The 14,266-nt window shown below is 39.5% G+C and overlaps 1 protein-coding gene across 1 annotated transcript in view; it reads right to left on the bottom strand.

The window, feature by feature from the left end:
• LOC114154479 (breakpoint cluster region protein) overlaps positions 1-14,266 on the bottom strand; it is a 51,510-nt gene that overhangs the window by 21,312 nt on the left and 15,932 nt on the right. The window contains exons 2-8 of the mRNA XM_028033581.1: positions 10,239-10,411; positions 7,696-7,800; positions 5,388-5,573; positions 4,364-4,471; positions 4,128-4,188; positions 3,995-4,047; positions 3,768-3,908 (exon numbers count right to left, since the gene is read on the bottom strand). Of these exons, the coding sequence (XP_027889382.1) occupies positions 3,768-3,908; positions 3,995-4,047; positions 4,128-4,188; positions 4,364-4,471; positions 5,388-5,573; positions 7,696-7,800; positions 10,239-10,411 (827 nt within the window). The remainder of the gene's footprint in view (positions 1-3,767; positions 3,909-3,994; positions 4,048-4,127; positions 4,189-4,363; positions 4,472-5,387; positions 5,574-7,695; positions 7,801-10,238; positions 10,412-14,266) is intronic.

Below are 14,266 nucleotides of genomic sequence, written 5' to 3'. Positions count from 1 at the left end.
CCCTGTGAGGAGGAAGCGTGGAAACTGCAGCTCTAAGGAGGAGCTGCGTACCAAAGGTGGAGCTATGTCCAACTAGGAGTTTTGCACAGCTGAATGGTTGCCATGGGAGATAAAAGGATTTCTCAAACATTCATGAACGAATCAAGGTATGATTTTGATGAGTGAATAACATTACAACATGATGGAAAGCTCAAAAAAGTTAATTTTACATGATACTGCACCTTTGTAAGGAAAGTCTGTAATCAATTACAGACTTAAGTATTTGACATTCTATTCAAAGTTAAACCAAACAGTCTGGGGTTCAAGGCGGATATGATGGAATTGAGCTTTTATCCTGCAAGAGCGTGCACCTAAATTCTTCCACTGCCCTCTGACCCCTGCGCTGAGGCACTGCTCATGTGAGCACACCAACCACAGCTGCAGAAAAACAGGGGAAGCTTTTCCTCCGCCACGCTCCGCCGCACTCCAGCTCAACTCGGCCTCGTTCCAAACACTCTGGTGAGAGAATCAAGCGCATCCAGCGGCAGAGTCCTGCTTCTAAAGCGCCGTGCCAGGGTTACTTCCGCTTATTGTTTTTGGGGACGCAAACGTGACCGCAAGTCAATAATAATGCCGATGGGAAAAAAAAATAGGAGCCATCGCTGCACGACATGTCAAGCTTTAAACACTGCGTGTCTGTTTTGTTTCTTTTTTTTCTGCACAAGTGATGAGACACCGAGCGCTGGGGTATGCACAAGAGGAAAAGTTAAATAAACTCTTATGGTTTTAATGGTTGGGGTAATTACAGGCACTTATGGTGCAAAAACATTAGCAGAGATACAAACTTAGCCAACAGCTCATCATTTGCAACAACCACCTCGTAATTTTAAAGCAAATTGTCAAGGCTTGGCTTGTTATCAGTAAATCTCTTTGTGGCCTTTCAGGCTTCCTTAGACAACATGCGAAAGACTTTTCTTAGGAACTTTGAATCCTGTTCTTCTGGGCAAGACAAGTTCCCAGGAAAGGACAGAGGAAGTTCCCAGTCAGACCATCTGAATCCAAGCAATAAGATGTGTGCTCTACAAAAGGGAGTAGAAAAGGCCATCAGGAAACACAGACAAGTCAGCGCGCCCACCCAGTGCAAAAGGTTGCTCCGTCCGACAGCCTGGTCGATAAGGCAACACGCTGGTGATTTCTGGGAAGCGCATTTGACACCACAGCAGGGAAGGATGGGAGTGAGCGCGGCGCAAAGATCGGCTGATTTGTCTGGTTGTGCGACACGGAGACCTCTTAGCCTCCCGTGTTTGTGCTGCTTCCTGAACTTGTTTTCGCAACAGGCATTCAGGCCAGTGAGTCAGCAGCAGCCTGACTCACGCTGCTGTCTTACTGTGCCTTCCAGACGCCGTGTGCTCTCGGCTTTTTTTTTTACCGTCAACTGTCGGGGCAGGGAGGAAATTATAGGTGTGATCCTGAAATCCACAAGGAGGATTTATTTAAAAAAAGAAATAAATAATTCAAATAAAATGCAGTGCGGTAAACCTGGGAGTCACATGGGGAATTATTATACATCTTCCCCCCCCCCCATCTAATGAGTCTGACTTTTTCTGGATAAGCTATCTCGACATATGATACATTTACAGTAAAAACCCAGACAATTTCCTGTTTAGCTCAGTGAGGATTAAATGAAGTGGACTTTCATCATTTGGGAAGCCCCAAAGACTTCAACTCATTCACTTTTAATACAACTATATGCAGCTTTACTGTTCTAAAACCAGGACTGGTTCTCTAAAACAAGCATCTTGCTTTTCTCACCACAAATGACTTTTTTTTGTTTCTTTCTCTGATCTGAATCATTCACAAATAAAATTTTCTAGAAATTAATACTACCTTTCTTGAGGACAATTTACATTGGTCAATAACCCCAATTTAAATGGTTTTAGAAATCTAGGGGAACCTGAGCACCCAGAGAAAACCCCCACTAACACTGGGAGAACATACAAACTCCCACAGAAAGAGGCTCTTGGTTAAGAACTAAGATAAGATAAGATAAATCTTTATTATCATTGTCACAAGGACAACGAAATTTAAAAGGTGCCATCAGTCAGTGCATATGCTTAAAAACCAAAAATAACTGTCTCACAATTCACACACAATGTAAGAAGTAACTTTTATAAGTATTTACCAATTAAACATTTCATTATGTCAAAACACTAACAGATTGAATCCAAACCACCACTGTCAAACCTAGAGAATATTGTACTAGAAAATCTAGACGAGAGGTCACATTTCTTTATTTTATGCAGCCTTACTAATGCATGATGAGGAATCCACCGCAGATAGATTGGACGTGTGGAGATCTGACATCCGAGAAGAGATACAAGAGGCGAATTGGAAAACTGCAATGCTTAAAAGCCCAATAGCAGTCAATTAATACAAGGATGAAACTCCTTCAATACGAGTTGTTGATGAGAACTTGCCTAACTCCAGTCAGAGTGAACCGCTGGGAACCTAACATCCCAGCCAGCTGCAGTAAGTGTTGGGTTGGAAAGGGTACTCGTTTTCACTGTGTATTGGAGTGTCAAAAATTACAGCAATATTGGAACTTTGTCAAAGATTGTTGGAGTGAATGTACCTGCTGAGGCTAATATGTGTGTATTAGGTATTTATCCAGAGAACTGTGTTTTTAGTTCCAGACAGTTAAAATTGATTGACTTTGTGCTCCTGCAGGCCAGGAGATTAATATCTCTACACTGGAAATAAATGGACATATTGTCAAACCACATGTGGGTAAAGGAGATGACATCATGAATGGCTCTGGAGCGACTCACTTACATTGTCAAAGGAAAGGGAGCGAAATTTCCTCTGACACCGTTGACCGAGTTTCTGAAACACTACAAAGGAAATTAAGAGAACAGTACAGATTGCCGAGTCTTTTTGCGTGTTTTTTTTATTTCTCTGTTTTTATTTCCTGATATATGTACTGTTGAGTTGTTGTTTTTTTTATTGTTTCTTTATTATTTATATTTGTTTACTTTGGGGACCAAGTTGTTTAATGTGAATCTTATGTCAAACGTATCACTGTCACTTGTTTGTTATTATCTTATAAAATTCAATAAATATAATGTTTAAAAAAGAAAGAAGAAAGATCTCAGATCATTGTGAGGTTACTGGAAAGGTCAATACCTTTTCAGAGTGATGGATGCTAACAGCTAGCCAGATGTTTTAGCTTGCTGATTAAATCAAGCTGATTTAATCAGGTATGACTTGTAATGAATAAACAAATAATTAAGCTCTCTTAATGTCTTTATGCTTTGGGTTCATAGCAAACATCAACTGATGCGCAGTTCCACCAGATGTTTGCTAATTGTTGCTGGCTAGTCTGAAGGAGCCGAGTGGAGAGTTACGGGGGAGGGCGGCTCTATGAGGCTGAAGCTCAGAAGGTTGAAAACTGTAACTCCAAGGAGCAGCTGTGTCTTGAAGGTGTCTTACACAGTTGAATAGTTGCCATGGAAGATTAAAGGATTTCTCTGACACACATGACAGAATCAGAGCAACACTCCAGGTGTGTTTTTGATGAGGGAATAACACTATAATAAGATGTAAAGCTGAAAAGGGTTGATTTTACATAACTCGGCCACTTTAAATTTCATTTGATATTGTGAAATGTATATTATTTTGTAATAAGTGGGATGCTAAGTATAATCTGCATATTCAAAATAAAATAATAATAATAATAATAATCAAATCTTGAGGCAGTAGAAACTCTTCAAGTTTCCAAACAAACTCACCTCTCCCTTTTTAACAGTCATAGACTGTCTGCGTGGGGTGATCTCTTCATTAATACTGGACAAAAAGTTCTGAGAGATGCGGAGGGCATCCTGTAACAGCGGGTAGTCTGGATGACCGGAGGGCGTGTGCTTCAGCAGGTCCTAAAGGCGAAAACAGAAAAATCAAAGGAATTCGGTTTTGAAAAGGGTTCCCCCGTGCAAAATTGTGGCTTCAATTACGGACTTACATGGAGAACAAGAGTGCTGCGTGTCACCCTGTCCACAGGTTTGTAGAGGAGAGCTGTGGACGAGGAGTCGTCACAGTGAACAAAAACAATGGATTACCAGGAAAGTTGACATTTCATCTGACTCAATACTCACTTTCCAGAGAATATTTGGCAGACTGGTCTTTGCAATCCTTTGTGCTTTTAACCTTGAGATCCTGAGATAAGAGGGAGAAGAAAAAACAAACACTCAAGCTCGAAAAAACAAGTCAAGCTCGCTAATCCACAGCGAGCTTGACTGACTGCAGCTGCTGTAAGGGCTAGAGAAAACTGCCCTGTCATCACTTGTCTCAGGCAGCAGAGCCTGTAACGCTGCGGCCCCACTGCACATACCTCAGATATCTCTGCAAACTGCGCGTTGGCCTGGCAGCACTTGTCTGCTGTCTCCACGGCAACCTTATAGTTGTCCACGAAGGCCCGGTACACCCCGAGCTGGCTGGCCTGCGGTGAACACAGAGAAAGACTTACACGTTACTAAAGAGCATTGGTGAGCGCAGCACGCCATGCGTCGCTTAGCCGACCCAGCTGAGTCTGACTCAGCGTTCGCTGGCGTTCATAAACCCCTTTACGTATGTGCCTTTAATCTTTCGCCTTCGCCGAGGTAGCTCAACCTCCTACAGAGCCTTGAGCACTCCTTTACTGCTCGTAATGTGGCGAAGCGGCTCTTTAATCTGGCCGGGGGACGCCTCCAGGCAGTCTACTCGGATCAGACACAAGTTCCAACGAGATTAACACAAAAACGTTACAATTAGAGCCAGAGACCATCACCTTTCCACTCGGCAAGTTTTCTGCTCTTTAAGCAATCATTAGCGATTAAAGTTATGACATTTAGGAAGAGCTGTAATTAGTTTGTTGAAAGTTGCTCACGTGCTAAACGGTGGTCTCTTTGATGGAACCCCCCCCACACGCTATGCGGGGCTTCTCCTTTCTTAATGCAGAGCGTTCTTACTCACAAGGTTTAGATCACAAGAGTTTGTTTTTTGGGGGGAGGGTGTGTGGGGGGGGGGGAGGGGGGATTTGGAGCTGTAAGTAAATGATGGTCAAATGTAACTAAAAAAAAGATGATTGTTGCAAGCATTTACTCACAACAGCCATTTTCCCACGGGCTTCCTTCATTTCTGTTTTGGTTTTCTTATTAGCGTTAGCCTCAACTTCCTTCTAGTTGGATCAAAGTGAGTGGAAAAACAAGCTTTGCGTGTCGAAGCATTGTCAAGACACGTTGACTTATCTCCTGGATGTCATCACCCATGCCAAAGAAAATAGATAAAAATACAAGGCGCTACTTCCTCTGATTTTTACGAGGACTCAAGAGAGCAACACAACTGATTCCGGTGTAGTGAAATCAAAACCGGCGTACCAGCTTCTGGAAGAGGTCGCCCACACACTGCTGGTGGCTCCAGTCTTGGACTCTGGGCAGCAGAGCGTCGTAGAAGTCCTTGTGGATCTCGTGGAGCTCAGGCACATTGAAGAAGATGGTCTCTATCTGCTGGATGGTCAGCATCGGCTGGGAGGTGGTGGCTGCCGCCTTCAGGGGCTTCATGGGCTACAAGAGACAAGCACAGACTATCAGCCCTAAACAAGTTAAATTTTAATTGACAAAACTCTAAAATACTGTACTTCAAATCACTCATTTATTAACTTTTTGAAGCTTTGACTGATTAGTGTTTTTGTTTCTATGAATGCAGAAAACGTTACGTCATACATTTCTTATTGCTCATGTATCAGTATTATCAGTATTTTCTGAAGCACAAATCATATTCTAAATGATTTCTGTCAATTTTATTTTATAAATCTAATAGCAGTACCAAATGGGCTTTGGATTTTGCTAATAGGATAATTTTCTAGAAACATCGTCATTAGAAATTTTATTTTACATTCATTTTTCTGCTGGATTTTTCTCTTCAATTAAATAATTGCTCTTGTAATTTGTAATTATTCTTTTTTTATTCTTCCAAAGTTCAAATACATTTCTGGAGAACATCTGCTAATTTTAAATGTCAAATCAGTTCTGTTAACCAGCAGTGTGACAAATAACTTTTAGACGAACAAATATTGGTATTTTTAGAGCAAGTAGAATCTAACTGAACATTTTTTTTCTTCCATAATTAAACTTTCGGTCTTGCTCAGACAGAGATCCCATGTCTGGATCTGCCCAGACGTGGCTCTTCTCACACAAGAGTTGCAGCCCAAATTAGATCCATCTTGCACAATTCTTCTAGGTATTTAAATGGTTAAAGTCAGTAAATAATCAAACAGAGAGTAGATGCTTAATATATTTCTTAAAAAAGCTAAAACAAAAACCTAAAAAAGGCACTATGCTCTGAAAACGGCATTGGCAACTCAAAGATTTCTTTTGTTTTTACTTACAGTGTTAAATCCTGAAAGAAATTATTTCCTACAGACACAATGTGAGTAAATATAACACTCAGATTACAGCAGATGATTTTATTTATTAATAAATAAATAAAAAACTACCAAATTATCATGGCCCTATGTGAAAAAGTTATCATACTCTCCTCCACTTGTTAAGCCATGAATTAACTGTGATTAACCACATTTTAATCGTCCGTTTCCCAAGCCACACGTTGACCCGTTTTACTTCTAAACCTGTTTGAACAAGAAATCCGTTATGTAGAAACTTGTCTGACAACATGGAGTGAGCTAAAAGATCTGAAAAGGAAACACATCACGTCCTGGTCTAAAGAAATTCATGAACGGATGAGGAAAAAAAGAGAAAATGACGTAATCAACTTCCAAATGGTTACAAAGCCATTTCTTTGTAACTTTGGGAGCAGCAGGGAGGCCTCCTTTGGAATGGCTGGTTGCCACGGTTACTCCAAGGAGGCATTGATGTCTCATCCAGGAAGTTACAAAACCCCCACAACAGGTTAGAGTTCACGATTCAATCAGTTATAAAAACACATTAGACCAGTTGTTGTCCACTAAGGACAGCAAAACCAGATTTTAGTTATAGGCTAAGCCAGACATTAAAAAGGGCGGTAGCCCAGGGCACTGTGGTACGGGGCGGCTCAAAAATCAAAGTTTATTTGTGTCTATTGTTACTGTTTTACAAATATTACACCTCATATTAAAATCATGGGCTCATTTGATATTGTGGGGTTTTTTATTTTGGATTTTTATTCATTTAAACTACACTCAAATATTTGAAAATTATCATTTTGGGACCAACATAGAGCCATCTGCTAGTCATCCATCAATTAGTTTTTTTTTTTTTTTTTTTTTTAAAAGAACTGTGTGATTTTTTTCCTTTATTTCTGACTTATGTATGGAAAAAAAAAAAACACAACAAAACTTAGCTATGTGCCTTTTGCCTAAACACCTTAAATATTTGTCATGTTTACAGAAACAATCACACTAATGTAGCAGAAAATGATTCGAAAATCTAAAAAGCACATTATATTGATTATCTAAACTTAGCATGTGCCTAATTATTCTTATCTCTTAGTACTTATTAGAAAATTTTGACAATTAATTATTAATTTAAGCTGTAAAATGTATTATTCTCTCAGTAGTTTCAACATCTAGCGACGTGATCAATCAATCTGAGAATTTGACCGGACAATATTTGGCTGCATCTCTAGTGGATATTATAGTCGTTTCAGAATGTGATCAATGACATCTCAGCATAAAGAGTTGCTACATACTATCAGCAGGGCTTCCAGGTGACTGAGGTACGTTTCTTCGCTGGCCAGGATCCCAGACAGAACCCACTTCCTCATCTCCTGCCCCTTTTCCTGTTCCAGCTCCACCTGATACAAACATGAAATGGTGGGAAAGAAGATGAAGAAAAAAACCTTCTGAGACATGAAGACATTTTTAGTTTTTAACCGAGATGATTAATGACAGCAACTTGAAATGCAAAATAAGCTTTAAAAACTTGCCCACAAGCAGAAAACTTTAACTAGCTGTTGGGCAATGTGGGAACTGGAGTCGTTATCGCACCCTGCAGGAGTTTTACATTCCAGGAGGCCAGCAGCCAACACTCCTGACCTCTTAAAAAAGACAAATGTTTGTTTTCTCTCTCTCCACAAGGAGTTGTTTGAAGCGGGTCAAAGATATCGCTCATTTCAGTTGGAATAACTCTGTCAGTAATAACTCTGCTGTTGTGTGTGTGTGTGTGCTGGAGTGAAAACGAAGCCCAGCCCTCTCCTCCCCCACCCACCGCAGTCACTTAGGCTTTGAAAATCACATCAGAAGAGAAGAATACCGCAGATATGAGAGGAACAGAGCAAAAAAATGGGGAGGGATGCAAGTTTTTTGGGGTTTTTTTTCAAACATCTGTTTGGCTACCGTGTGTTTGCTGACTGCGTGCGGCCTTTTCACCGACGCCCCGCTTCACAATGAAAAGCATTCCCCCATCTGGCAGCTACATGCTGCTCTGCATTTAATTGGTGGCATGTGGGCGCATCGGCTGGCATTTTTTTAATTTCTACTTTTATACAGCAGCTCAGCTATTAAACAGAGAATACAGCAATGTAAACATATATGAAGTACTTTTATTTCCATTTTAATTTGCCACGCTGACACCTTTTAATTCAGCAATTAAATCTGATATAAGCAGATTTATTTGGACCATGTCAGAAATAACCCGTTAGACGTGATTTAACTGAGCTTGCTGCAGCAACTGTGACAAACTGAATGAATCGATTTATGATCAGACAGATTTGTTCATATGTTGTTGCTTCATTAAATCATTTGATTTCACCAAAAAGGAAACTGAAATAACACAAAGAATCAGATTTTACATACATCTATATTTACCTGAATTTAAGCAAATCCCATAATAAAATTAGTTAGTGGCTTAAATTAAAGACATCCTAAAGGTGTAGTGTGAGTTTAACGAGGTGCAGTTTTGATACCTCTTGAACCTTTTTACATTTTCTACAACCAGAAATGTTGCAGGTTTTAACGGATTCATTCTGAAAAATCCAACACAAAGCAGGGGTGAGAATTTATCGTACTGCTCATCATTTATTGTGAATTGTGATTTTTTTTATCTTATCTAAAAAAAAAAAAACTATTTATCGTCATCGATTTATCATGGTAAATTTCAGTTATTGATGGTAAATAAAAAAACAAGACTGGCGGTAAATAAATGCTATTTTTGCTGTTTTCTCCACAGTTTCATGAGAACATCAATAAATATAAGCAAATTTGAAAAAAAGACTAAATTATGTTACTCTGAGCAGTTTTGGGGTCTTTAAGAATCCTGTTGTAAATCAAAATATTTTTCAAAAACAATATTTGTGTTTGTGCCGCTATGAATGCTGTGTCACGGAGTCACAGCCAGTAGACTACTTTAAAGTAACAAATAGGGTTTTAATTCATAGCCTTTATTGCTATCACAGTACAGTCAGAGTCACAGTGGAAGAGTTTAGTTTAAAGCATATTTGTGTCTTAACACAAGGGATGCACGATATATCGGCATTAAGATTGGCATCGGCCGATGTTAGTCATTTATTGACATATCAGTATCAGTTCAATAAGTAAAACTGGGTCGACACAACTGATGTTTATTTCCATGTTGCTGATGTTTGTGTATGAGTTTCAGGAGTTAGAGGGGGGATGATTGTGCGATAAATGCATGCCACACTTTTCAGTTTTTTATTTTTGGACCACATGTAAAAGCATGTGTTCTTTTTTTCCCCACTTGCCATTCAAGTACTACTTTGTGTGTCAAATAAAAATCCATGTAAAACCTTTTATGTGTGATAATACTGTGACAGCATTTGCAGTTATGTTTATTCTACAGGTTAATTTCTTAAAAACTGTCAAGCCCCTAATAAAAAATAATAATAATTAAAAAAAAACAAAAAAACAAGAATGTTTATGGAGGGCCTATTTCAGCTTTTTCTCTTGGAATATTTAATCTGAGAACTTGCTGGGTGATTGGTGTAAAAGTTGTGGGAAATGGTCAGGCAGACAACAAGACACATCATAAACTGTGTGAAAGAGCCTAATTTTAAGCAAAAAAAAAAAGAAAGAAGAAGAAACGGTTAACATAGACAGCAGAAAAAGCAAAGCAACAACTTTTATGAGCAGAAGGAAGAAGCACAGATAACGAGCATTGTGGACTGGAGCGTGGACAGAGGACACCAAAGGACAACGCAGCTGCAGAGAGGGGGAAAGCGGTGGCAGCAGGAGCTGACGGGCAATGTGTCAGAGTTGTTGGTCACAGCAACTTTACCGACTGCGTGGACTCCAGAGAACCGGACGACTGTGTGTCCCGGCTGTTCCGGCTCTTGGAGCGGAGCCGCGGCGAGGAGGACGGCGAGCCGCTGAAGGACAGAGGCTCGTGGCGAGGCGGGTGCTCCTCGGAAAGCTCCAGGTCGTAGCCGTAAGACGGAGGGTTTTCCATGTCTAGGAGAAAATGGGCAGACAAAGCACAATAGTCACATGATGAGCTGGAGATGCTGCTAGGTCATGGAGTTAACACAGACAAGCATTATTACGGCCAAGGCATCAAGCCGGAGCACCACTTCCAGCTGGAATGAGAATCGTAAAGTCATTGCAGAATGACATCGGTGCTGAACCTGAAATATTTGTCCATTCTTCTTTGGACAACGGCTCAGTCAAATGAGACAGAGCATGTCGGAGGAACAATTTCTCTGTGTTTCTACAGTTTTTTAACTCATTCTGCAGCAGCTCTGACTAAATGTTTAAGGTTGTGGTCTTGAAGGTGAACCTCCATCCAAATCTCAAGTCTTTATTAACCTCTAACAGGTTTTCATCCAGGTTTTTCCTGCATTTAGCTCCTTCCATATTCCCTTCACTTCTGACCAGCTGAAAATAAAGCATGCACAGAGCATGATGCTACCACCTCCATGTCTCACTGGCGCTAAACTTTTCTGGTAACACAAAAAAGATAAATTAATTTTGGTCTCATTTGTGAGGCTAACCTATTTGCAACATGAAAGTAAAAATAGAATGAATTTCAAAGTCATAATTTCAAAATTCAATGTCAGCATTTTGAGACAAAGTCATAATTTCAAGATTCAAAGTTATAACTTTGAGATAAAAAGTCACAATTTTGACTTCTAAAGTTGTAATTTTGAGATTCAAGGTCATAATTATGAGATACTGGAACAAGCCTCCTTAGATAAACAGCGTAATTTTCTATCTCAAAATTATCACTTTGAATCTCATAATTATAACTTTGAATCTCATAATTATAACTTTGAATGTCATAATTATAACTTTCAATCCATGATTCAAACGTCCCATAATTGAATCAAAATTAATTAATTTGAATATCGAAATTATGACTTCTAAATCCGTAACTTTAAACTTAAAACTAGAAATGATTACTTTAAAACTTGTACTTATGACTTGGGCTTCCATACATTTTACCGGAGCTCCTTGTTCCACATGTTTGCTGCATTACCATGTGACTTATGGCTGCTTTGGGCGGGTCCGGTTAGCTTTGTGCGACTTTACAAAACCATGCAATGGTCCTGTCATTGTTGTAATTTGCCGTGAAGACATCAAATGCATTAAATTCACATTCATGTATGACAGGCATTAGCATGTACAACATTGAAACTCCCTAATTATTGATGATATCAATAATTGTGTTATTTATTGTTCACGTTTCACCCTAAACAATGAGGTAAACTGAGTTGTGTGCAGAAAAAAACGAGTTAAAATACAAAAAAGTGAAGAAAAATCCTCACATGGACTACAGTAGTCATTATGATGTTAACAGTTGACAATAAAGTCAGCATTATGCTCTTCTGTTTTCATATTAAATCCTTTGTTAACCTCCATAAACCTGTGACCTACTTAAATCCAGCCTGTCCCAGTGAGCGAGGTGAAGTCAATGGGTGGGTAAACAAGTGAAAAGGCAAGGCAAACTCACTTGCCCCGCTGGATAAACACAGAGTCCCCCTTCATCCACATGTTTCTTTTGTTGTTGTGAAGAAACAAGATCTTGTAGCTTGGTGTGATATTTACTCATAATTCACATATTTAAAGAAGTCTCAAAACTCGCACAACAACAGATTTGTTTCAGAATCCTGTTTTTTTTTTTTTTTTTAAAAAGGCAAAATGCAGAGCCGAGTGTGATGGGTCGTGTTGCAACACAAACGCTCTCAGCCAGCCTGGGCTGGAAAAACATGTTAGGAATATATGTGACACTTGTCAGTGGGTCTTTTTAAGACGAGCAGCCTTCTGCGTACTGTAATTACCGTCAGCCACTCCGACTCACCAACATCTATAATCATCATCGCCTTGTTGTCAAGGACTTGGCAGCTCGCTGGTAGAATAGAAAAGCATCTAAAACAGTAGTCCAAAGAAAGAGGATGTCTAAGATCTGTTGTACTGTTAGAGTATTTTAAGGAGGCCGTGAATTTGGTTGACCGCAGCACGAAAACAGGAAAATAAAGGATTCCGGAAACAGGAGGAAGACGGAGCCATGTCACCCTGGAGAACCCTGCAGAGACACAGAATCTTACCGAGTATCTTTTGGTCTTGTTTCTAGTGCAAGTATCTTTTGTACACTTGAAATGAGACTAGCTTATGAAACTAACTTATAAGTAACTTTTCAGCAGGAAGTACGAGTTTGTTTCGAGTCAATAATTTCTTAATATTAATGGAAAATTACTAGCTGCATTGGCAGATTATTTCATGTTTAATCAGGAAAAAAAATGTCTTGTCCAGTACGGGAAATGATCTGCTAATGGAGCTAGAACCTTTTCATCAATATTAAGAAATTATTGACTTAAACAAACTCATATTTCTTGTTGAACAGTTGCTTATAAGTTAGTTTTGTCTTATTTTGAGTGCATTAAGATATAGAAACTAGACTAAAAATACTCAGTGAGATTTTGTGTTTTTGCTGTGAATCTGAAAGGATGAAGATTAACAAAGCACCCAACCTCAGGAGGCAAGGGTGGAAAAAGAAAAGACACCACTGTAGTTCAAGCAGCTTCCTAGTCAATACCAGCAGCACGTCCTCTTCTAGTTAACTGTCAGAACCTATTTAGTACCAGAAGTACATCTGGAGGAGGATTTAAAAATGTGTTCTTACACCCCGGAACCTGATCGTTTCTGTCTCACATGCAAACGGGTTTCAAACACGGCGCTCGCTTGGCTGCGGCCGGTGTGAGAAAGCCGACATCACAATAGACCCTCAGCGAGAGCGGTTGTTGTAGCGATCACAAGGACGCCTACTGAGGAAATGTCCAGGCAGGTCTGCCCGGAAAATTCAGTAATTCATTTTGCTCCAGAAAGGAAACAGGCTTTCTACACAAGGTCATCTCTGCACAAACAGCCCCTCACTCCTACTCCTAACACATCCCCTCCTGAAGTCACGGCCATTATGTGTTTACAGAGCAACACACCCACACGTACTTTGAAGGGCATGCGTAGTTTAACTACTGTAATAAATGGCTTTTCAAGCACTTTAACAGGCTGTTTTTACAACAGCTTTCCCCCCCTTACGCCTCAGACAGCAGTAGCTGGTTGTGTTTTCAGAGCACAAAATTATTCTCAGTCATCTTTACTGCCAACTCAAAGGGTGACCCACAAGGTTATGTATTTGGAACAATCTCATGAGCGATTAGAAACATAGCCTCTTGACAAGAGGTTGTTGTTTCTGCACAGATTTTACTCATGAATTTGTTTTGAATCTATGTTGCTAACATTCAATCTCAAACCCAAACTTTGACACCAGTTCTAAACGGTGCCAAGAGAAATTTGATGTTTTTAAATCTAAGAAATCTTGATGGTGTTATTGATATTACATTAAGAGTATGCAAAACCTTAATAGTCTAAACAGGATTGTTGGGATACTAAAATCGAGTCAAATGAGACGCTACTTACATTTAATTTAAAATTAGCCTAATTTTGTTTAGCAATATCCATGAACTCAAAAAGAAATTGATTAAACAGATTTTTTTTTCTCTCATGTCTGCCTCCCATCTCCTACTATGACATAGTTAACTACTTAGTGAACATGAAGAGTGCGTGCACCGTGGAGGAGCTTTGCGGTCTGTAATCCATGGAGGCACATAATCAATATTTCTACAGATTTGTAAAGGATGTCCGAACTCTTCAGGCGAACAACAAGGTTCTGGTGACTGGCAAAGTAAGTAAATGCAGTAAACACACACGTAGGCTACATGTTCGCCTTAGTTTGTGGATAAAAGCTACATTAGTTAAGCTAATTTTGCTAGTTCAGTAGTAAGTATTACAGTAAATATCACTGATATTTAT

The sequence above is a fragment of the Xiphophorus couchianus genome, chromosome 12 (assembly GCF_001444195.1).
Source record: "Xiphophorus couchianus chromosome 12, X_couchianus-1.0, whole genome shotgun sequence".
Taxonomy (NCBI): domain Eukaryota; kingdom Metazoa; phylum Chordata; class Actinopteri; order Cyprinodontiformes; family Poeciliidae; genus Xiphophorus; species Xiphophorus couchianus.
This window is presented reverse-complemented; position numbering and strand designations above follow the sequence as displayed.